Source organism: Spea bombifrons, chromosome 2, assembly GCF_027358695.1.
Source record: "Spea bombifrons isolate aSpeBom1 chromosome 2, aSpeBom1.2.pri, whole genome shotgun sequence".
Lineage (NCBI taxonomy): Eukaryota > Metazoa > Chordata > Amphibia > Anura > Pelobatidae > Spea > Spea bombifrons.
This window is the reverse complement of record NC_071088.1, coordinates 120,309,625-120,335,099: the sequence shown is the minus strand read 5'-3', so window position 1 is coordinate 120,335,099 and position 25,475 is coordinate 120,309,625. Positions and strand designations below refer to the sequence as shown.

Here is a 25,475-nt window from a genome sequence, read left to right as displayed (position 1 = left end):
GAGTAAAAAAATATATAGGTAAGTGAAAGGTGTGCTCTTACATGGACATGATCCATGGATTCTAGATTCTGATCAAGGATGTGGAAAACAACACCCCTTATACAGAGATAAAATAGCGGCCCGGGAGGACCAGCTTTAAGCTGTCACACCCTCCAGGGTAAACCTTGCGCGTGATTATGTGGTTACTGGCAAGTGAAAGGGATTTTCTTGCACCTCCTATTAAAGAAGGTAGTCCAATGATCATTCTAAAGATCAAGGTCCGATGCCTTAAACATGGCCATATAACTGTAACATTTATCAAGATACAGTCTGCACCGACGTTTCTCAGAAATTCCCAATGTCCTTACACACATAGTATCAACACCGACACCTAGTTATCAGATCCCAGCCGGGCTACAACTGCTGCTGTTCTACTAGGCAAAGAGTCATGGGCGCTGTCATCCATCTGCACTCTGTGAGTAGCCGTTTGCCAACTTCTGAGCCAAGTTTTTGCATTCAGTAAGTCGCACTGCGCACGGAGAACTTTGGTTTGCATGTCTTCGGGAGTTATGTATAAAATGTGTTTCTCGTGCCAAGTTTGAAAAAGTCTCATCTGGTGAAATCAATCTTGCTGATTGGACAAGTCCGCTTGTTGCTATGGTAACAACATCCTTCTTCAAACTCTGCACCAGAATTAATTTTTTTTTTATACCCGACACCGAATGTTTCAATTCTGATTCAGGCCTTAGTTTATTTTCTTTTTTTATCATCTCTAAGATTTCATTCGAAGATTTCTGCTATATCATATTGTCTAGTTAAAAATCTTACACAGAAAAAAGTATTGTCTGCACGCAATTAATTTAGTTAATACCGTTTATTGGGCCAACATTATAAAAAGATGTAACATAAGCTTTCAGGACCTCAGAGAAAAAGTCTCTTCTTCTGATGGAACACATTTGTCACAAACACAGCGTCATGTCTAATTGTCATCCATGCAGGACACTGAAAGGACTAGAAGCCCCTCTAGCTCTTTTTTGCGTGGCTTTTGTTATCCAATGTATTTTGCGTAGGCGAGGGATTTTCCTGTAAAACTTCCATTCGGTATCTAACATTGTAGGGTGCCTGGTGTGAGAGGTTATGAATTCTGTGCATGTTGTCGCGAATGACCCGACCTCGGTTGTAATAAAGCACTGCAGGAGTATTGTTCCTACCAAATGATCACCTCCTGTGAGATCATTCAAAAAGCTAAAAATGCCAGGGCTGTACCTGGGAATTACGCCTTTCTAGATTATAGAATGTATTCTGCAGAGTAAATTAAGTATAGGCAGCAGGCTGTGAAAGCTGTCTGTGGTCTGCTGCCAGGGTTTATAAGAGGCGAAGGTCTGTCACAAGCCCATCAGAAGTTAAGCTCTTCATACAGAACGAGACAGCCTAGTAAACGCCTGAAAGGCCTAGGCACAAAACAGTATATCAGCTACACTTCTTACCATGCCGTATGAGCACGAGAACAGCATATGTCCGAGCTGATGTCAGAAATGCTCTCATTCATGCACATAGTTTCCAGAATTTCAAGTTTAGGCTTCATCATTTGCTCTTTAATAACTTCCATTCCAAAAAGAGCTGTGCAAACACTCATCTCTAGTGGGTTGAGTATCAGATGCAACTACATAAGACATGGCTTTCAGATTTATAGGGTTAATTTCTCAAAAGACTGTATATATCAAGACAAAATTCACACAAGGACATTTTTATTGTTTACATAAATTACATGTTTTTTTTTAATCAGTCATGTTTAGCGTTATTCAGGTTAGATCCTGTATTAAGCATCCAGGTTAAACACCGGCATACACATAAAGCACCGGATATGTCCCACTGGAACATGGGCAGCTCTTACCGTAATCCCTCAATGGCTTCCGGGAGTTTCTTATGTTTTACGAGATCACACATGTGACAAAATACATTTAAAATATTTGTCCACGGTGATGAGGAACTACAAATCGTAAGGCTCGTTCTATAGATCGTGTATTGTTTTGATACACAAGAACACTAAAACACAAAAGCATATTCTAATTATTTGTTTTTGATCTTTCTTTAATAAAAAAAAAAAAAACACATTCTTTCTGGTCCTGTCAGAGCACAAAGAGTGATTCTCTGTGTGTGTGCAGGACATAACACGTACTATAAACCTTTAATAAAAAGTCTTATCAGAAACCTAATGTAAACTCTTCAAACCAAATACCATAGTGGGGGGTAAAAGTGTCCTGCTCAACCTAACTGCCCCCTTTATTATCCATCAACAAATAACCCATGGATACTCTTGTTAAGTATGCCTGATCACTATTATTCCAAACCAAGGGGTGTTTGATATAACTATACTTTGGTACGTGGTATACCTGTTGTGTATAGTGAAATATATTTGTAGTTGTGTGTTCGGAAAGGGAACCAGTTTCTAAAACAGGTTCATACATTGGGGATGGGCAAATATTATTTTGCATATGTGGATGATGAAGGAAAACTCCCTTTTTTATCTATTAGTTTGCATCGCGACAATTACCTTAAAGATAAAAGAATGGAAGAGGGAGGGGAGGAACAGGGACCAAGTAACGATGTGGCTGAATTTGTGTGGTGCCTTTTTACATGTGTTCAGGGTGGTTCTGGAGGCATGTAATGAATTCTGTCACTGGCTTTCCCTCGTAGCAGATCTGATAAACAGCGGTGAAGAGCGGAAACCTGTGATAGAAAAAAAAAAAAAACAGACAAATCAATTTAAGCTATTATAGAGCACAAATCGTGGCAGTTTTTGTGACCATATCTACACAGAACCCTTAAGATTCATTCATGTATCAGCAGGATAAGTGTGCAGTCCAGACCGTCATTTCCTATAAGCATGGAAAATACCAGTACACTCACAGAATAATGGTAGTAGCTAAGGATCATGACCTGGACGCTTCTTGAAAATCAGAACAGGGCACTAGAACATGTAAATATGGTATATATTTGCCAACTTGCCCTAAGGTGGGTGTGAGGGGTGCACTGCACCCCAGCAACAAGGGCCGGTCTTAGTATCAAATAAGAGATAGAGATAAAGAGTGATAAGGAGAAACGAGAGAGATAAAGAAAAAGGGGATAATGAGAAAGGGGAGAGAATCTGTAATTTGAAAGTGTGTGTATGCTAGGGCAGGTGAGAGCAATATGTAAGTGCAAGCGTGACTGTGCATATGTATAGTGACAGCGAGAGGGGCATGGTGGTGGCTGGGGCGTATGTTTCATGGAACATATTGCAGGGCGGTGTGTGTGATAACCCCAGGGAGAATATTTTGTGGCAGGCAGAATAGAGACATTTTGTGGTATAGTTTGGGTCTCTGAGGTGAAGCATTTTGGAGAGAAGGGAGGGCCGGGGCTAAACTCCACAGTTTACTTGCAGCAGGTGGGGAGTTCAGTCCGGGTGTTCTGGATCTCCCAGGTGGGCCATCGCCTGTTGGCAATAAGTACAAGGGAGACAGCTGCAAAGTTCTGTGAGGGATTCAGTGGAGGGGACACAAGCCGTGAGTAAGACTGCATTTAGCTCCACAAGCGTTGACAGGAATATTTCTCGAGAAGAAAAGGTCTGCGCTACATTTTTGTTTTGTTGGCAGCGGGTGAGCCGTCCAACTATAGTAAGCTTCAACTGTTAGTCAGTGCTCAGAGAGCAAGGCTTTTCTTTTGTTTGTTTTACATTTATGTTTTGTTTGCCAGACTTTTCAATAAAAAGGACTGTAACTTCTACAGCAATACAACCTTGTGTGTTATTTCCATCCCTAAGACTGTGTGTGGTGATATGATCTCAGCTCACAGTATGTATGTGTGATAGTGTACAATGTTAGACTGTGGGGTGTTAAAATAAGCGTGTGTGTGTGGTTTGCATTCTGTTATTTCACCTCCTATACCTATTTATTTCCTATTTTCATTCCCCAATATAACTATTTTTGTGAATTAATGTCTGTTGTATGGTGTAGACGCAGCTCTCTGACTGAAGCACATCTGCTTACTATAGGTCAGGGGTGTCCAAGTTTTTTCTGCAGTGGGCCACTTCATCAGAATTGTATACGTGCGCGGGCCGCACTCATTTTTCACTGTGACAAAAAATATGGCCTTTAATAAAATATGCAGATTAAAATAGTCTGTTAGCAATCACACTCCTATCATGCCAAGTCAGCCAGTACATGCTGGTACAGGGTGGCTGTAAGTGATGTGCAGACCCCATACTGCTGGCAGCATCACTACACAAGGGGGGCAGCTAGCTATATTTCAGCATGTACTGGCCGACTTGGCATGATAGGAGTGTGATTGCTAACAGCAATCACAGTCCCATCATGCCTAGGTTCCAGCACTTACACATCCATCCAGTAAATACTGGAACCTAGGCATTATGGGACTGTGATTGCTGTTAGCAATCACACTCCTATCATGCCAAGTCAGCCAGTACATGCTGGTACAGGGTGGCTGTAAGTGCAGACCCCATACTGCTGGCAGCATCAATACACAAGGGGGGCAGCTGGCCAGGTTTCAGCATGTACTGGCTGACTTGGCATGATAGGAGTGTGATTGCTAACAGCAATCACAGTCCCATCATGCCTAGGTTCCAGCACTTACACATCCATCCAGTAAATACTGAAACCTAGGCATTATGGGACTGTGATTGCTGTTAGCAATCACACTCCTATCATGCCAAGTCAGCCAGTACATGCTGGTACAGGGTGGCTGTAAGTTCAGACCCCATACTGCTGGCAGCATCAATACACAAGGGGGGCAGCTGGCCAGGTTTCAGCATGTACTGGCTGACTTGGCATGATAGGAGTGTGATTGCTAACAGCAATCACAGTCCCATCATGCCTAGGTTCCAGCACTTACACATCCATGCTATCACACACACACACATTTATTCATATAATCATTCATTCACAGATTCATTCCCTCAATCACACACACTCATTCAAACACCCTCCCCACCTCCTTACCTGGACTGCAGCTCCTCGATGCCGCTTACAGACTTCAGCAGGGGGCGCGGCCTCCCTCTGCCTTCTCTGCTAAAGCACAGAGGAAGTAGGATGTCACGTGAACTCCGCTTCCTCTGTCTGCAGTCCAGAAGACCCTCCCACAAGTAAGTAGCAGGGCTTGAGGTGCGGCTCGCGTAAGATCGGTTGCCCTGGCTGCCGATCTTACGCGGGCCGCACCTCGAGGTCTCGCGGGCCGCATTTGGCCCGCGGGCCGCATGTTGGACGCCCCTGCTATAGGTCTTACTATATTTGTCGTTGTACAGACAGCGTCGCCATGGATACCCGACCCACCTAAAGGTGATAACAATTACGTAAAATTACTGCAGTTTTTTCTGAAGTAATACTGCAGTTTTTGGACATGAAAAAACTGCCATACTGCAATACTTCAGAAAAACTGCAGTAATTTTTTCGTAAGGGATTGAGGCAGTGGGTGTGGTGAATTTTCACGCTATGCTGCAAAGTGTCCCTGGAATTTTTTTCAAATGATGGCAACTATCCAAACGGCATCAATCGTCCTACTAAAGCCACATAATATTGCAAAAACAACAAAATGCACCATTATTCGTCAGGATACTTTATACACAATCCTAGGTAACCTCCTGACGATATGAATATGCCACATAAAGCAGTTCTTCTTCAACTCAGTATGGCTAGTGAAATACTAGCCGCCGTGACATATATATCATTAGAATCATTTATAGGCATATTCACTGACAACAGCAGACTCAATCACAGAAAAAGTCTGAAGGGTACAGTGACAGCAATATACAGCAAGTCACATTGATTAATTCACAGCATCAAATTAAGACTCACAATAGCCCCAAGTCCTGTCTAAGAAAGTCACAATTACAAGTTCCCTGCTGCTATCAAATTTAGCATCAGTTAGCATGGAGCAGCGATTCCCTGAGAGCAGCACAAGGGCAGACTATGCCAGATCTGGATGCGGGAACAACCACGGGGACTTCTCCAGACAGCTGCTGATTTAATGTACCTCTGCGAGAGTCCTGGCAGTAAGACGGTACAGTTGGGAAAACAGAACATATAGTACAATCATTGCTAAATGGTCTAGTGGTAAGTACCTCCTCTTCTAAAAATTATATTTGTCATAAACCATCATTAAACTTCTTTTATGCATAGAATGGTCCATAGAAACTTTCCCGAACCCATTTTCATTATGCTATAATGTGCACTTTTCCCACATTTTTAGGTCTGTATTGAAACTGTCCATAAATCCGACGGCATAATGTTAATGCGTGACTCTTTATCTCAGCAACGGCTTTCATCTTTTTTTTTTATATGACTCATTTTAAAAATTCTGAGCCAGAAACCAACTAACCATTTATAACTAATGGTCTGCAAGTAACGAAGCTGCCTGAGGTCACATCTGCGCGACATACAGGAAACCGCTGTGGTTGGAGGCGACCCGGAGAGGCAACGCTTCACCTGGAGTCTCCGGACGACACCTGGAGCGTTCCCAGGTAAGCTCATGGGTTACCTCTATAACATAACATACCAGAGAACCGATCTCTGAATTTATAAGGTAAACATACCAAAGGAGGAACTACCACAATTTGTGTTATTATAACAATCACATTAAAATAAGTTTTCTAAAATATCATATTCAAATATATTATATGCTGTGTTATCTTAGCCCAATCCACACACTAGCTCCTTATCATACTACCTAGCGCTAAAAAAATAGAATAGACAGAATGCAAAATTCTCCAGCCGGACTGTCTTATGAAAGTCTACAGAGGGAAAAAAGGAAACAATACTTCGCTAGCACTGCCATAAAGAATCAGCTCGTTGCTGTGTTTGAGAAGAGAAAGTCGCTCAGTATATCACATGCCTGACTAGAGAAAACCCTTTGTCTGATAAGAAGACAGTAGAGGGTATTATCAGAGGAATGGTACAGGGTATGATGTGTAGAACTTCCGGGGACATTTTTTGAGCAAAAAAAGAAAAATACATGGAAATGTACAGTGTTCCCCAATCAAGCTTGAAACTGCATAGCCTAATGGCAAATATAGACCTATGAAGAACATATTGTCAGAACTCAAGTTCAAACCTGCAAAACTACAATGTGCTTTCTAGCTAAAACAATAACCTACGAGAAGAAGCCATGTAGATCTCAACAAGTGCTCCACACGTTTCACCATAAGGCTTCATCAGGAGGTGCATTTTGATGTGAAGACAATTGATGTGTTTAATACAATAATGAGCAACTTATACAGTTCTAACAATGAGAGATATGCGTGACCTGTGCAGCCTTTCTTGGACTAGTTTAATACTCACTTCTCCACTATGTTCTTGCTCTTGAGAATGTGGTTCAGTTCTGCTGAAGTCTGTGGTCCCTGCAGCTTTTGTCCATTCAGCATCTCCTTCTCCAGCTGCTCTATGGACTAGAAAAAAAGGCATGTGCTTTCAGTTCGATATTAAAAGCCCACATAAAACGTCAACAAATATTGAATTAGCATTTTTTTTATTATACTATGGAAAACTGTCATTGGCGTTTCTCCCCCTTGGAACAAAGAACCAAACTTGAATGTGTAAAGGGGTGAGAACAATTAGAAGAGAAGATTCTTATTTCGAAAATTTTCTTGAACTTTCTCCTCTTTCAGCCCGTTAGCTGATCATTTCACAATATGTCTTACAACAATAAAATAAATAAAGATGTCAGTGACAGAGACAGGGCAATGAGACCATTTCATTACAAGATTACAAATTTCAATTTATTTATTATATTTAAGATTTTTTTTTTAATTTAGAATTTAACTGTTCTTGCTGTTCTAAACACAAAATAAAATCATGGCTTATTTAAATAGTTTCATTAAATGTAAATAAATACTTACTTTTCCAGTCTTGGCGAATGCTTCCCCCACCTTCCTGTTTCTGCCACCATAACATGTAGTAATGAGGTCGGCCACTCCACAGCTCTCTAGAAAGGTGGCGGATGTGACCGGTCCTGCACAAAACAGCTTGGTAAAGGCGATCATTTCCATCAAACCCAAGCGAATAACTGCAGCTTTTGTGTTATCACCAAAACCAAGCCCATCACAGAAGCCTGCTCCAACTGCAACAATATTCTAAAAAAGGAGAGAAGAAATATACATTTGGGCCTGCGATACAAACATATACATCATGAACGGCAGCAGGATCACTCGTGGAGGGGGACAAACTTGTGGTTAAGTAGAATTTGAGAGCGCCAACTGGCATGGTGGGGCTACCTAGTATCATCTCAGTTTTATTAAATTATTTAATTTAATGATTCGGTTATACCCCACCCCATAAAGTGTTTTTGTGTAAGTATGATATGCTTTCTAGAACTCATAAAGGATCACAAATAATATTTCTGACCATTCACCACTATCCAGCTCAAAAGCATAGCCCAAGAGACAGTTTCTTTAACATGGCTATGTGTCTTGGCCATGGTGACCACACAAAAAGATGAAGAAAACCCCTGAGTCTTAGGGTTTTTACGCCGTTCTTACGGCCTAATGGTGAATGGGCACATTCTCAGGGTCATACAACCTGGGGATGACCCGGAGAAGTGGCGCTTCACTCACACTCTCCAGTCTAAACCTGGAGTGTTCCCAGTTGTGGACATATTCTACTCTGGACCAAGGGCAGTGACCCAGCCACCACCGACCTCATTGCCATTGTCCTTATCTGAGCACCACATATAGCATGCTATGTAGGCTGTGCTGCGTAGGTACAGATCTCCACGCTATAACTGGTGACTTAAAATGGGTCCAAAACTGTGCCTGCACCAAAGTATATCCCAGAATGTTTGCCAGAATGCAAAAGCCACTAAAAAAAGTGAGTCTTATAATGAAAAGGAATGAAGCTTTCCATAAACAGCGTTGAAGCTCGTGTATTAAAGAGCCTAGTGGTGGTAAGGCATCCATAAAAGAAGAATTTATAAAGGTTGGTAATTCTGTTAATACATATCATTATAGCTCAATGATAATTCACAGTTCCTTTTGTAAGCCGTCTCCTTGATCTCACATCTCCCACACATGGTGAAAACAATTGCTTTTACATTTTATGAACACTCCCCTAAAAAAAATGTTTTGGGTCATAATGTTCAATCTGCAGTGTCTTGTAAATAATAAATGTGTTTTGCAAATTTTACTTCAAGCAAATCACCCGATGATGCATTAACTAATTATTGTTTCATAATTTGAAATTATTCTAGCCTTGGTGCCCGAATAATTATAATTTTAATAAAGACAGGAGGCGAGTATTTTGCATATCTTCCTTTACTCTCACCAACAGCAGCAAAGAAAGAGTTAATAACACAAGTGAAAACAACCAATAGAAACAGTACATAGGTGGTATATAAACTCCTTAACTATCTTCCTCTTCCTCTTTCGTCCGCTGTGAACCGGAACTGAAGAACGCAGCAAACCATCTAGCAACGTAAAACCGAACCCAACACTCAGAACAGAGGCTCGAACTGGAACCAAAGTCAAGAGCAAGGCGACAATGCACTCCAACTGGGAAACAGAACCGCTATGACACGGAGATGGTATCAAGCTGAAACAAAGAGAGAGACATAACAGAACCAAATTCTTCACAAACATGGTAAAACACAGTAGAACGAGCATCACTGACAGTCATCACAAATCATCAAATGCAACGGAGCAGACAAAACCCCAAGAAAACACAAAACAAATTCAAACCAGGCTTACTTACCCATAGTGTACACCTAACCATCGGGAGGGTAGGGAGGGAAAATACTCGCCTCCTGTCTTTATTAAAATTATAATTATTCGGGCACCAAGGCTAGAATAATTTCAAATTTTAAGGCAAGACAGGAGGCTTCGTATTTTGCATTTTTAACGCCGGAAACCAACGCCATAGCCCCTGAAGAAACCAGGCGGAAATATGCCCGAAAGGTCGCGGCACGGGACCAATCCGCCGCTCGCAGAATAGTCACTAAAGCTCCACCAGCCCGAAGGGCACAGGAGGCCGCAGCCCCCCTGACGGAAAGAGCACCGATGCTCTTGTAGGAGAAGAAAAACAGCCTTGAAAGGTTTCACAAAGGAGAGGAGGAGTTGAGATGTCAAGACCGGACGTATCGACGTCGTGCGTGACAGATAAGTCCTGACACACCCGGCGACACATTTTGGGTCGTCTAGAAAAAAGGGATAGGATACAGACGAGAACAACTCAGGGGAGAATAGAGACAGCATGAGCATCCAAAGCGCTAACATCTGAAACCCTACGAAAGCATAAGAGACACAACAGAAGGGTAAGTTTCGCCGACAACTGTTGGAGGGAGAGTGAATCGTTGTCTGGCCATCCCGAATGGAAAACTAACACGACAGCTACTTCCCACAGAGAACCGTAGCGCGGCGCCGAAGGACGGGATAAATGAATACCACGCAAAAGGTGGCAGACTAAGGGAGCCAAGGGGATCCATGTGCCGTCCCAAACCCCAAGGAGCAAGGACTGAGCCGCCTCCAATAGGCCCGAGACCGTTCGGGGTCCCCTGAAATCGTCCATACGACCAGGAGGAGATGTCTTTCCAGGATGAGCGCATGAACCTGGACCTCCGGGCCCGTCAGGGGATAGTACAGAGATGGGATCTCCAGAGGATCCTGGGCAGATAACTGCAGCAGGGCTGGAAACCACGGCTGAGCATGCCACGGGGGGGGGTCACCAGAACCAAAGGCCCCCCGTCCCAACACAGGTGATGGATGACCCTCGAAATGACCGTCTGGGGATTCGTCCTGGATGCAAATAGGTCCAGGTGCAAGACCCGACCGAGAAGTCTCCAGTCGCTCGCATCCCGCCAGTGTCTGGAGAACCCGTCCGCCAAGAGAACCTCGGCGCCCGGGAGGTATCCTGCCGGCAGAGTATGTTGCACGCAAGGCAAAAGTCGAAAACATCCTTTGTTACCTCTGAGGTACTTGGACCGAGAACCCCCTAAGCGGTTGATATATCGAACCGCCGACATGCTGTCTAAGAAGCCTAAGAAGAGAAAGCGGCTTGGGACTAGTTCGGATTTGAGAGAATGGACTAGAAACCCGAGTTGGTGAAGGGTCTGCACCACGAAATCGGTCTGGGCGAGCAGGGTCTCCCGGCAGCTAGAGAAGAGTAGAATGTCGTCTAGATAGACTATACACCTGATACCCCTGGACCTGAAGAGAGCCATGACCGGCTTCAGGAGCATTGTAAGGCACCAAGGGGCTGAACTTAGGCTGAAGGGAAGGGCCTTTAACTGCCATACCTGCCTGCCCCAGCGAAACCGAAGAAATCGCCCAGAATCTGGGTGAATTGGGACGGAGAGAAAGCGTCCGAGAGGTCTAACCATGTAAAGCAATCGCCTTCCAACCTAAGGTCTCAGAAGAGACGGATCCCTTCCATTTTGAAGCGGCGAGAAACAAAGCATTGAGAGCCCGTAGATTGATCACTGGGCGGAAGTCCCCGGTGCATTAGCGTACTAGGAAAAAGGAGCTGAGGAAACCGATTGATCCTTTTGCCCGCTGGATAGCCCCCTTGTCGCGGAAGGTACGGAGTTCTGCTACCATTAAGGCCTGATCGGTAATGCCCTCTGAGATGTGGGCGGTCAGCGTACTTGAAAGGGGGGAAGAGCTGAAAAACTATCTTGAAAACCTGTACCGTTAGGGGGATCCAAGGGTCCGACGAAATCCACACCCAGTCGTGGAAAAAGATGATATATGGCCCGCAACCCCGAGGAAGGGAACGAAGGACAAGAAGCATTCGGACTTACCGAAAACTGAGCGTCCCCTGGGAAAACCAGAAGCGCCTCTACCGTCTCCGCGTGGGTTGAAGGCCCTCTGTTGGAACGGAGTCCTGTAGGACCTCTGGTTCTGAGGGAAGTACCAGGAGCCTGTGGATGAACGGCTGGCGGCCCGGCGGTCGACCAGCCCTCCCAGAAAAACAAAGGTCAGTCTGAAAGACCTTCCTCATTGACAGTTTGGCCTTATTCCATGATGTCATCACGGATACGTGGCGGTTTAATTCCTTGACAAATGTGTCTCCAAACAGTAAGTGGCTGCACCTAGGTCTTTAGGGCCCAATTCCGCCAACCTGGGATCATCTAGGTGGGGCTCATCCACCAAATACTCACGGACGAAGCGTGAGTCAAAATCTCTGGGCAAGACCAGATTTGCTGAAGCCTCTGATACACTAGATGAATCCGCGTGCCATACGTCCACTATAGATAATGGGTCATGCAAAGGAGTGTCAGGGGTTTTTGGGCGTTTGGCAGGTACCTTACCCTTGCCGACTGAAACACTACTGCCCGTCCAAGGCCGTTTGGAGCCGGACGCCTCTCCTTCAAAGTTCTCGGATTCTGACTCCGATGGTATTGCCTCTGGTCTGGAGGGAGCAGGAGGCTGCCCTTGGGGCAAATTGGCAGACAGTTTAGAGAAAAAGGATTCCACTGAGTTAGAAGACTTTGCCCCTAACCAGGCCATAAAGGCATCCTGGGATGGAACAGTATCCTGAGACATTATGTCTGTATAAGGTAGGTGATGAGAACAGAGGCTCAGCCTGTATATTGTGCAAGGCCACAGGCACTCAGCCCGTATATTGTGCAAGGCCACTGGGACTCAGCCCGTATATTGTGCACGGCCACTGGGACTCAGCCCGTATATTGTGCACGGCCACTGGGACTCAGCCCGTATATTGTGCACGGCCACTGGGACTCAGCCCGTATATTGTGCACGGCCACTGGGACTCAGCCCGTATATTGTGCACGGCCACTGGGACTCAGCCCGTATATTGTGCACGGCCACTGGGACTCAGCCCGTATATTGTGCACGGCCACTGGGACTCAGCCCGTATATTGTGCACGGCCACTGGGACTCAGCCCGTATATTGTGCACGGCCACTGGGACTCAGCCCGTATATTGTGCACGGCCACTGGGACTCAGCCCGTATATTGTGCACGGCCACTGGGACTCAGCCCGTATATTGTGCACGGCCACTGGGACTCAGCCCGTATATTGTGCACGGCCACCGGGACTCAGCCCGTATATTGTGCAAGGCCACCGGGACTCAGCCCGTATATTGTGCAAGGCCACCGGGACTCAGCCCGTATATTGTGCAAGGCCACTGGGACTCAGCCCGTATATTGTGCAAGGCCACTGGGACTCAGCCCGCATATTGTGCAAGGCCACTGGGACTCAGCCCGTATATTGTGCAAGGCCACTGGGACTCAGCCCGTATATTGTGCAAGGCCACAGGGACTCAGCCCGTATATTGTGCAAGGCCACAGCCTGTATATAATATGCAAGGCCACAGGGACACAGCCTGTATATAATGTACAAGGCCACAGGGACACAGCCTGTATATAATGTGCAAGGCCACAGGGACACAGCCTGTATATAATGTGCAAGGCCACAGCCTGTATATAATGTGCAAGGCCACAGCCTGTATATAATGTGCAAGGCCACAGCCTGTATATAATGTGCAAGGCCACAGGGACACAGCCTGTATATAATGTGCAAGGCCACAGGGACACAGCCTGTATCTAATGTGCAAGGCCACAGGGACACAGCCTGTATATAATGTGCAAGGCCACAGGGACACAGCCTGTATATAATGTGCAAGGCCACAGCCTGTATATAATGTGCAAGGCCACAGCCTGTATATAATGTGCAAGGCCACAGGGACACAGCCTGTATATAATGTGCAAGGCCACAGGGACACAGCCTGTATATAATGTGCAAGGCCACAGCCTGTATAAAATGTGCAAGGCCACAGGGACTCAACCTGTATATAATGCGCAAGCCCACAGGGACTCTACCTATATATAATGTGCAAAACCACATGCACTCAGCCAGTATATAATGTGCAGAACCACATGGACTGAGCCTGTATATAATGTGCAGAACCACATGGACTCAGCCTGTATATAATGTGCAGAACCACATGGACTCAGCCTGTATATAAATGTGCAGAACCACATGGACTCAGCCTGTATATAATGTGCAGAACCACATGGACTCAGCCTGTATATAATGTGCAGAACCACATGGACTCAGCCTGTATATAATGTGCAGAACCACATGGACTCAGCCTGTATATAATGTGCAGAACCACATGGACTCAGCCTGTATATAATGTGCAGAACCACATGGACTCAGCCTGTATATAATGTGCAAAACCACATGGACTCAGCCTGTATATAATGTGCAAAACCACACGAACTCAGCCTGGGAGATGCAATTCCAGAAAATTCCCAACGAATATTGAAAGTAATGCAGGGCTCACCCTGTAACCACTCCAGTGAGGCACAGATAAGAAGGAGCCCTTTAGAGTAATGCCAGCTATATGTGGTTCAAAATCACTTCCACACACATCATAACTGTAATGATCCAGAAAATAACTGAAGAAACTAGCGACCAGAACTCACAAAAAGGGGTCCCAGATAGGGAAAAGAGAAGGGAAAATCCCTCCCAAGATGCACAGATGCAAAGAAACAATGAATATAAATAATGAAAGACAAGTAAAAAATATACATACAAACATATATTTATATCAGAAACCTATACTGTATATAAATGTGCATACCCACCTAATTATCTAGAATTAGGTGAAAAAAGCAATATGTAATGAATAATAAACAGATATTATTCAATAAATCAGCAATAAATGTAGGTAGGAAGAGGACTGACCTGCAGCTTTGGTGAGCAGCAAAGAAAGAGGAAGAGGAAGATAGTTAAGGAGTTTATATACCACCTATGTACTGTTTCTATTGGTTGTTTTCACTTGTGTTATTAACTCTTTCTTTGCTGCTGTTGGTGAGAGTAAAGGAAGATATGCAAAATACGAAGCCTCCTGTCTTGCCTTAAAATTACTCGGCAAACACAGTAAGGAACAGACCGTACGATTCATCTGTAGTTTTCTATGCAGGACAACCTTTTTTATTTTTTTTCATTAAATCCACTTAACCGTTTAGAAAACTGTCCTCAAATCACTCCAGCTGTGGGATCATCCCTGGGAACTTTCTAAATCGTGGACATATGATAGCCCATTGTGAAGATTCCATTTTGTGGCCCAACAAATGGCTCCAATACCGGTCCGCATGGCAATCTTGACTTGCCATTATTTAAAGAGACACTAAATTGAGTCACCTGCATTCAAACAGTGATATCAACCACAACATTGTGGTAGCAAAAGCACCAGTTGATCAGATCAGTGTAGAATAGGAATGATTCAGCTCCAGAATGTCCATTTTGGCCCTTCACCCTGAGTATGGGGCAAAACCGTCAAACCCTGAGAGTTCCTGGCCGGTTTATTGAGATACCTGCGTGTACACAGCTGGCTATGTACTTTTCTGACTTCCGCGGGAAGGAAATAACCTGTTTTATTGGTTTACCTGCCGACATTAAGGTGGCTTTTTGTGCTAAATTAGTACCAACTGGAAATCATTAGTATCAGTTACTGTCTGTTTTTACACCGTCATACTGTATGTAATCACAAAAAAATCAATTGAGACCCAAGTTTTTATGGCATCAGGTAAACTTTAACATATCATTTTTGCATTTTGTAATAGTCATTTAAATAAAAAAATACTAATGTACCGGTATTATTTAATGGTAGAAAATAGTATATGGGCAATAAGCTAGTGTCCTGAAGTGACATTTTTAGGGCACATACATCATGCATACATCATGTAGAAAGATTAATTAAAATCATTTAAAGACTTTGGATCATACCACCGTCATAAATCATATGTTTATCAGTGGGGAATTCTTGCATTAACATTCTCTGTTTGGCTAGGTTTGCAATTCTTATCTTCCCAGTATTTCAGGAGTTATCAGCAAACCGCTTACTGTGATCAGGCAGACATTGGTATCTTTTTAGTGTTGACATTACCTGATTATCTATAGCTGCCACAAACCATCCTACCAACCTTTTGCTTAACTGAGAGATATGTACTTTATCCCTGAATATGTTGAAAACACAAATTGCACTAAATACACTCCAAAAAAAATTCTGCAGAGTCCGGAAGTATCTAAATTTGTTCAAATTCATCGAATCTACACATAGGAGCAGTTAAACCCACTCCTCTTGATGAACGGATAATTCTAATTTAGAACAAAGGTGCCGGTTACCCCTTTGTTGCTCCAGCAAAAAGCCATCGATGTAGCACAGGACACACACACAAGCTCTAAACTGCTGACCACAAACAAATAGTAAATGCCTCTTTAAAAATCCAGATTTTGGGACATGAAATATTAAAAAGGGAAAAAAATACATTAATGCAACATAAAAGATAATTTTGGAGCTTTTCCGCTATGAACGCAAAGAGGGCTGGACTGGGGAAATAAACTGACCCTGGTACTTTAAGGCCAGCGGCCGATAAACATCAAAATGTGTGAGTAAGAGTGTGCAGCCGCATGTATCGAGCCCGTGGCTAGGATGGACACACAAACAGCAATATGGGTAGCTGATGGACACCAACTTCCACCAGCCCATTGGGCATTTGTCTGCTTAGCCAGGTGGCCAGAACGGGTCAGGAGTGTAGAAATCATTTTAAAATAAATATTTTTAATAATGATGTCTGTTTCTCGCATCCCACCCAGATCAGCAGTATATATTTAAAATTGGTGAGCGGGTACAAGGATATGCAGACAAGTTCTTCTACTGTATTAAAGTCAGCTAATACTTTAATGCTCTACAGTATTTACAAGAATATTATCTGCAATCATGTTCAGAATTCAGCTGTAAGCAGCAATCGCACAGAAAACACAGAAAGCTCAGAGAAAACGGTAATAATGTGAAAGTAATCCAGCAAGTAAGAACACTGAAGATTAACAATCTGTCTAAACATTAACTACATAATCAAACTATTCCAGAGCCAACAAAAACAAGGACAAGCGGGAAAAAAAGTAACCTTGAGCCAAAGTCAACAGATCTAATTTGCACATCCTTGCTTTGCAGCTAAAATCTTCCAGGGGCTGACAAAACCCCTGCTGTTTTGGAATACAATCACTACTATCCCCTATCTATCTGATAGCACCTATTGGTCTACCTAGAGATATATTCACCTTGGGAGCTGCCCGAGGCCTGACCCAGGGCCGCATCACGCACTCCCTCCAAGCCCGCCGTCCTGACAGCGGAGCGCTGGGGTATGATGTCATAGCCCAGCGCTCTGTGCCTTAATGAATCCTATGCTGACTCGACACAGATCCTCTAATTTCAATGGGCTGGTTGGGGAGATCAGAACCTTGGTTTTCCGGCAGAGGAACTTGCCGCTGCCCCACTGGACCTGCCACCCTAGGCATATAGTCATGCTGAATCTAAGATGAGACCAAGGACTGATAAAGGTTTTAGTCTTTATAGCAAGAAAAATGGGCCATCAAATTCCATGTTTCCATGTCAAGCAAAATAAAACAGTTTTGGCAATATGTGCATGCCTAAGAACAACCCTACTCTGATTGTCCGTGTTGGAGACATGCAAGTAAGGACACAAGGTACGTATTTCTTGCCCACTGTTGCAGCGGCTCCCTCGTTTAGATGTGTCGGGTACTGCAGTAGCCTGTGTGTTCTACAACTATTTTAAATGTGTTTGATCTCATCAGCACAGGATAGGAAGCACTCTGACGCCTGCATGTAAAGAACGTCAACAAACCACCAGTTCAGAATTCTTACAGTAAGCAAAAAAGTGACAAAAGTCCTCCTGGCTCTGTTTATGGAAACACAAGTCACGCGTGACCCAGATTGCAACAAAAACAAGTAACCTGAGTAGCTAAACCACACGTTAGAAGCTAGCAAACTGTTCTGTTTCGAATGTCAACGTACCTGTTCTCAGAAAGTGTCTCCAGTGACAATTTAGGTTTGCAAAATTTGAGATTGGCTTTGGGCATTTTTAAATGGAATTATGGATTCTACAAAACCAGATATGCTAAATTAGGCTTCTCTGGATTTAACAAAAGGTTATGGTCACCCCTATACTCACCGGTAAGGACAATGTTCCCCAAGATGGCATTCTGCCATATATGAGTTTTTAAAACATTGTTTAGTTAGTTTCCTACATTAAATTATTATTTATTAAACTTACTCTACACAAAGTTTTTTTTTAAACTTTTTTTTTAATGTTACATAGTCATTCAAAATACCTATGTTTTTAATATAATAAAGGGACGGTGTGCAGAAAATTCTACTCATTTAATCCAGAAATGCAGCTTTTGTAAAACAATCATAGTTTATGATGTAATATCGGAGGGCTGCAAATCTCTGCTTACAGCAATGCTGCTCAGAGCAACACCAGAACATGGCAAATTCACAAACAAACAAAACATTAAAGACCCTGTTCAACAAAAAAAAATCCTTTTTTGAAAGCATTCAATTCAGCAGAGTAGGTGGAACAGCAGCATTAAATAATATTTTTCGCTAGCAATGCATAGCGATTACATGATCATTCTCACCTTTAACGCTCCACACAATTCCACCGTGTCTGACTCCTCCACCACGGTTATACGGAAATTCGGCGTCTGGAATAATTCCTTCAGGATTTTGCCCTGCTCTTTGTTCTTACAGCCTAATAGCACGACATTGGGAGATCGGTGAGACGGACATCACGGGTGTCATTCTGGTTATGCTCATGGCGCACGTTAGCGATGCTGTAATAGAACCTCTTACCAATGGTCGTTTCGCAGAATTTCCCGGCAGCCACTTCATTGGCAATGTTTGCTCCCATCAGGACGCTCATTTCAATACCAACCTTTTCCCGAATGATATCGGAGATGAGACGCAGTCCATCCGGCCCCTCGTCTACTCCCTGGGAGGGACAGATTCATCTGGTTATTGCTACACACTATAAGAATCCTCTATTCCCTAAATATGATTATTTATTCATTTATTATAATGCAAATACTATTTATTCAAAACCAGGGGGAACATGCTACGTCCAAATTCTATTCTTAGATTTTGTGCTCAGCCCTTATGCAAACTTCACATAACGCTTAGCCTGATCCCCACCCAAGGCTGGAACTTTGCCAACATGCGCCGGCAATCAGCTCTAGCGCCGGGTAAACAGCTAGAGATCCAAGCTGGTCCAGCCTGAAACCAGCTCCATGCTGAACAAGACACAGAGCTTTGGCTACGCTGAGTTTGGAATAACTTCTAATAACAAGCGTTTGGCAGTCAGACTATTAATTGCACATTTTTAAACATCGGTGTCCTATCAAGGGGCCGTTACCAGTAATATGCTTCGCAGAACGACGTTCTCACCTTTATAAGAGACACTCCGAAAGCTCCTTTCTTCGTGTTTGACTTGAGTTGCTCACATAGTTTGCCGATGAACTGATGGGGAACAACAAAGACCAGGATATCTGCTCCAGCTGAAGCTTCAAGCAAATCCGGGACAGCTACCTGAGGACACAGAGGACATTTACAGGGCCAGTCATGCTCCTTTCTGCCAGAAATCAATCAACGTAGCAATGCGTATGCGATCGTATAAGTGGAAGCATGACTACTTGTGTGGAACTCATAGTTTAAATCCCCTCATTATAACGTGATAGAAATTACCATTAAAAACCAGAACCAAAAAAATTAGATTTGACCTCAGCCAGAAAGGGGAGCGCACAACCTAAGAAGCATAAAAGGCATACACATTCAGATTCCTGGGTTGCTGCTAGAATAATAATAACCAATAAGTATACAAAACACAGCAAGAATTCAGCGCATACCCAGCGAACACCATTCCAAAAACTGCTATCTAAGGCATAAATATTGGGGATTCCGTCGCACTATATGGCCATACATTGATTAGCCCGCTAGCTTGGGGTACTCTGATGTAAGGCGGGCTAATCTCAAAAGCTCAAAATCCAGGTGGCAAGAAGGCATATAATAATATTGATTATTACATTGATAGCACCCAATATCACGCTATGGTGAAGTGACCGGGTAATGCGATCTCTACACCCAAACTTCTAAAATTATTTTTGTGAGAATCTTTTTTTGGGGGATTCTTTGTACCAGCCGCCAAACAGTTCTAGTTCCATCACTCCATTCATGCATTCACGGCCTGGCTCAGTTGTGTGGACTTAAAGTAAACTTATAGAGCTTTCTGATAGACGAGTTGTCTCTATATAGTGAGGTCAGAGGTCACTTTACATTCCTGTTGGTTTTGATAATCCCTCAGACTGCCTTGAAATCCACTGCTGGGAACGTGAAGAGACCATTTGCGTGGGAATAAAACGGATGGTTTAGTTTGGTGAAAAGCATTATTATGTAACCCAAGGAGGCCCCCATCTTGGATTTTCAAGCTTCTCAGGATAATTTCTCACAAATAAAACTTTGCCAGTGCGTGCGTTCGGCGCAGGGTTGGGTAACAGGCAACCTTCCAACTGTTGCTGAACAATTATCTTAATGATGTTCAGTCAGCGTTTAGCTGGTTACAGGTTGATAGAGTAAGGGCTGTTTCAAGGGTAGGGCAAACATTGGCAAATAACTTGTCCCAGTGCTCCCCCTGGCCATGGGGGGGGGGGAATGGAAGAATATTTTCAAATCATGTGGTTGCTTATTTATTTGTTGTGCCAAGTTTGGACACAATCCGTTAATATCCCCCGGGGCTGTCACCTGGCCAGGTATGGTCTTGCGTTGTTGGTCGGCACGCTTACCACGTTATCGGGGAGCTTGTGGCCTGGAAGGTACTTGACGTTCTCATGATCCGTATTGATGATTTCTGTTAGTTTCCTTCCTGAGACCGTTTCCTCAAATACCCACATCTTCACCACATTGTCGAACTGGGGGAGTTGTGCCGCGTTGCTGCCCACAATCTTTGCAATCGCTGATCCCCTGAGGAAACATAAATGAGGGGAAGTGAAGCCAGTGATGACATAATCCTTCAACGGAGTAAAACACTGAGCCTCCATCATGCTAAGGGGGAAAAATTATTTAAAAAAAACTAAATCCGTAACTGCGAAAGATCCTCAGTCCTCTTGCGGACCCCAGCAGATAACTCCAGTGCATTCCATATTATCCTCACACTGAACACTAGTGAGGAACTCCCACCATTTTGGTTTTACTATGTGGCTTATTCATATAGTCAGTAGGCTATCTGGCCATGTGCGCCAAGTTTGTTACTTGAAGCAGAAGAGCAGGAAGACTTACATACGGTTTACCTCCCTTGCCGTCGCAGCCGTGACATTGGTCACGAAGGGCCCGTACTAGACTCAGCCGTCATTCCATGTGCCGTGCATGAAGTCCATGCTTTGTTGCAAATACAGCTGCGTTTGGCTATTTTTTGCGACAGAATCACGGATAGTCGCAGATAGACAAGCTGTGACTCTGCTGATGATAGATTTCTATCTTAAACTCAGAAGGAGGAAAACAGAGTACATTTTCTATGGTATTATGATACTCTTTAGGGGAACAGAAAGCATATGATTGTACTCGAAAAGAAGAAAGAATTATGTGAAATATCCAGAATGCTAACGAACCCCAAACCAGATTGTATTTAAATATGGTTAAGCATGTCACCAGGTTCTTTCTAGTAGTTCACTCCAAATACCACTGGAATATTATTTATTGTTTATATAGCGCCATCATATTCTACAGTGTTGTACAATCTGTAAACAGGACATAACAAGAAGTGTATAACATAATCTGATGTATGGAAACAAGAGGTACGGAGGGCCCTGCTTAAATGATCTTACTATGTAGATGAATTGCCTGATAACCCTCCCAAAAAAAAACTTTTATTTATTTATTCCATATAGAAGCCCACTACCCTCAGCCTCCTTGTACCTGGCAGAGAATTTCACATACAAACTCTTGGCAGGGGTGATAGGGGGTAATACGGGGGGATGGGGCCCAAGGCTTCTTTAAAATGGGTCCTGATCTGTTGTTAAAGGTGTCCACAGTACTTTATTTCCAAGCACACACAATGTGTTTGTTAACATAAACCCCGGCTGAAGATGCAGATGAAGAACCTTTGGGTTCATTAATTAAATCAGCCAGGGGAAGGAAAATCACTGGAGCACATGCGCAGAACCCTGGCTAATAGAAACCTGCTCAGGCTGCAGAAATACAAGGAATGTAGCTTGTTTTCCTGACCCCCCCCCCTTTAAGAACAGGAACAAAGAACTGACAGAAAACAGTAATAATGAAATTAGCACATAGCACAAAGTGGTCAGCGATAATGTCATTAAATCCATTAGACGAAGGGCTTTTGTTAGGACAGACATGTAGAGCCAAGAAGGCAATTCAAATATCTTAGAAGCTGTAGTAACCCCAACAGACTCATAAACACCTGATGCCTTGTTGCACCTCATGGTGATTTCCATAACTGAGAACTTCCGCCAGCAGCAGACATGGAGATCCTGCTCTAGGGTGACCTTATCAGCCATGTTTTCCAGGACACATCATTTTTATATATTGCTGACCAGCCCAGATAAAATGCTGCCCTGCAGTATGGGCAACATATAAGTGACTAATCACTGGTCCCATCCCATCCCATAAGTCTATCCATCCCAAATACTGAAGATCTACAATCCAATGTAAAGCACATTTCTATATGTATACATGTTCTAGATCACTGTGACCTCATGCGGGACTATAAACGGATGAATTAATCTCAATTGCAGTATTTTATTTGAATAGGGTGCCTTGTGATGGCTTCATAGATGGGAGAAACACATTTAATATATATCTCTTGATCTACAAATTTGAGCTCAACGCAGTTACCTTAGTGTATAGATCATCTTTTAAGCAGCGCACTGAGGCCACTTTCCTCCTGACTGTGCTATCAAGCTGAAGCATAGCACGCGGAGGCTGCTCTTTGGTATCATCACTGAAAAGGTCTCAACATGAAGGATTACCAGCGGTCCCCCACCTTTCAAGGTGGCCTTTAGAATTATACAAGATGTGGTCACAGGAAATTGCGGGTAACTGTAGACTACACGCAAGTGTCGAGATTTGCAAGTTCTTTCAAGTAAACCTTGGTCTTCACCACCTTATTAAGTTAATATAATTAACTTAAAGTGTCAGACCTCTTTTGTTTGCGTGGCATCTTAATGACATTAATACTGGAATGTGTGCGTTTCTCAAGTGAGTTCTAATCCTTGTGTGCAAACATTTTCTGGGGAATAGGCTTCTCAAATCAACCAGCAAGAAATGATGCGGGATGAAGCACTCCGAAGGGCTAGAATAATGTAGACAAGATTCACGGAGAAAGATGTGCAAGAAACGCTTCTCTTTTTCCAAGGATCCGTATTCATTATTCTGGCCTCTCGGAGTACTTTCCCAAAGGGGGGAGCCACGAATACAACCTCTCCCCCGGAGGAGTGAAAGTGTGCCCAGAGGTCCTGCCATTCTGCGGAAGCGATCCGGGAGGAAGAAGACATGGGGAGAAGCGGACGAAGAAAGAAGTACAAAAAGAGGCAAAAGAAATGGAACTGGGATAAAGGAGACGGACACTGATGGTAGGGAGACATTGACAGAGAGTGTGCGACAGTGGTTTTGATATTTTAAACAGTCAGCAGACTCGATGGGCCAAATGGTTCTTATGCGCTGTTAAGTTCTGTGTGTCCGCAGAGTTTGCCGACCCTGCGCTGGGGCTGACTAGAAGTACATCGCATGCAGGGAGACTCTTCAGAACGCATCTCCTGCATTCAAAATAGAAGGGGGTGGCAGAAGGGGCAAATCTACTGGGGGTGATTCGGCAGAATCCCTCAACGCATTTGGCAAAAAAAACCCCCACAAAAATGTAAAGGGGCCACTCAGCTACGATTTGCATTAAAGAGCGTAGGTTTGAGCAGGGCTCCTAAGGTTTGGTTTCTAGAAGTCTAAATTGTTGTGAGACACACTTCTCCCCATTGTACAGTGATGTGGTATATGGTGGCACTATACGCACCTTGACTTATAATAATGTAGCCTGGCAACGCATTAAGAAATCTGAATCACATTTCATCCAAACTCGTTAAATGAAATCACTGCGTGAAATGTGTAATAAGCCAGCATGTTGCTACAAGATCCTGTTCTGTACAACGCTAGGAGAAAATGGGGAGGCAAATAGCATTTGGTAGCCACAAAGTCCTGCCCCGGTTAAAGGGCCCACACAGCGGAGAAACCACAATGCATTTTGCAATGCTGGGGAGTTTATCTATTTAGTGCTTACTCAGGCACACTGAAAACTGTTCAGAGTACTAGACATCAGGATCAACAATAAAAACTAGATCAAAGTTTACCAGGGCAGGGTCACCCCTGATAAGCCCTGTAATGAGAGCCTGGAGCATTCTGTGGATCATAGGAGTTGTATTCCACACTCGTTCTAAGAGCCCAATCCAGCATTGTACCTGAGTCTGGCGAAGGCTGAATACATTAGCACCGGATATTTCACTAGTAAGTGGCTGAATATGTCATTGTACCGGATTTCAGTGTGAAACGGTTTTCATGCCCCCCCTAAACAGTTGTGATCACATGTGCTGCGTGTATTAACCTGTAGTCAGATCTGACAGCTCGGATATTACAGGACGTTACAGGGAAAATCCGGACCGAACGAACAATAAACAAAAGACATCTCAGTCCACTTTGTCACATCACATGCTCTTTTAACCACTTGTGTTCCTGACATAACCCGATTCTGTGCCAATAGAAGGCAGCGTTCGCTGCCAGTGCTGATCTAGAAAAAGAAACGCAGCTCTGCATGAAGACATGCCATGCCCACATAAAGCCACAGGCGACCTGCAGACAGCTGGCACGGCGACACAATCGTGACATTTACAATAGCAGCTTCCCCATCGCTTACCAGTTGCCCGAGCCTACGATGCAAACCTTCAGAGCCATCTCGTCAGAACCGCCGCAGATCCGAATATCTCTGTAAATAGCTGTAGTCGTTGCCCGGTGTAACTCCAGGTCACCGCGGCTGCTCCTCTGCTTCGATTCGCTCAGCGCCAAATACTGGCCATTTAAACAAGTGCGGCGACTGCCCCTGGGAGAGGAGGCCAAGCCCCCGAGCTCTGATTGGCTCAGAGCGCTGACTTTTCACCTCCTGCCGACTCAATTGGCTTTCAGGGTGGCAACACCGTACCAGCAACCTGCAGCTGGCAGGAGCGCTTAACCCTTTGGGGCGAGGAATTGGAGCCACATCTTCATTAACATGTCAGGTTTTTATTTTATTGTTGTAAGATTTGCCCTTCGCACTATACATGAACAGGAAACACTTGTTTTAAAAGGATAAAAGTTTTAAAGATCCTTCAACTGATATAATCCTTCAATAATTGACCTCAAATTGCAAGAAAACTGACACTGGGTCAGAAATGTGTACACACACACACACACTTTCCTATGTTCAAAATACAGTACCTCGAGGGCACGCTAGGCAAATACTCATAGGCTAAATTCACTGATTAAATACAATATTTTTAGGAGGGGATGTTTAGGGAAATTAAATATAAAAATCAGTATGAACAACACTATTTTTTCCAAAACACATCAGGACATGTTTAGAGCTGTAAGACCTTTCAA

The 25,475-nt window shown here is 43.8% G+C and overlaps 1 protein-coding gene across 1 annotated transcript; it reads right to left on the bottom strand.

The window, feature by feature from the left end:
- Positions 1 to 1,710: 1,710 nt before the first annotated feature.
- GPD1 (glycerol-3-phosphate dehydrogenase 1) lies at positions 1,711 to 24,890 on the bottom strand. Its single transcript, XM_053456289.1, has 8 exons — positions 24,757 to 24,890; positions 20,627 to 20,804; positions 19,236 to 19,376; positions 18,645 to 18,783; positions 18,431 to 18,543; positions 7,868 to 8,101; positions 7,311 to 7,417; positions 1,711 to 2,709 (listed from the first exon to the last, which is right to left on the bottom strand). Exons 1-8 carry the CDS (start codon positions 24,792 to 24,794, stop codon positions 2,613 to 2,615), a joined length of 1,047 nt encoding a protein of 348 aa, XP_053312264.1. The 5' UTR covers positions 24,795 to 24,890; the 3' UTR covers positions 1,711 to 2,612.
- Between the last annotated feature and the right edge of the window lie 585 nt (positions 24,891 to 25,475).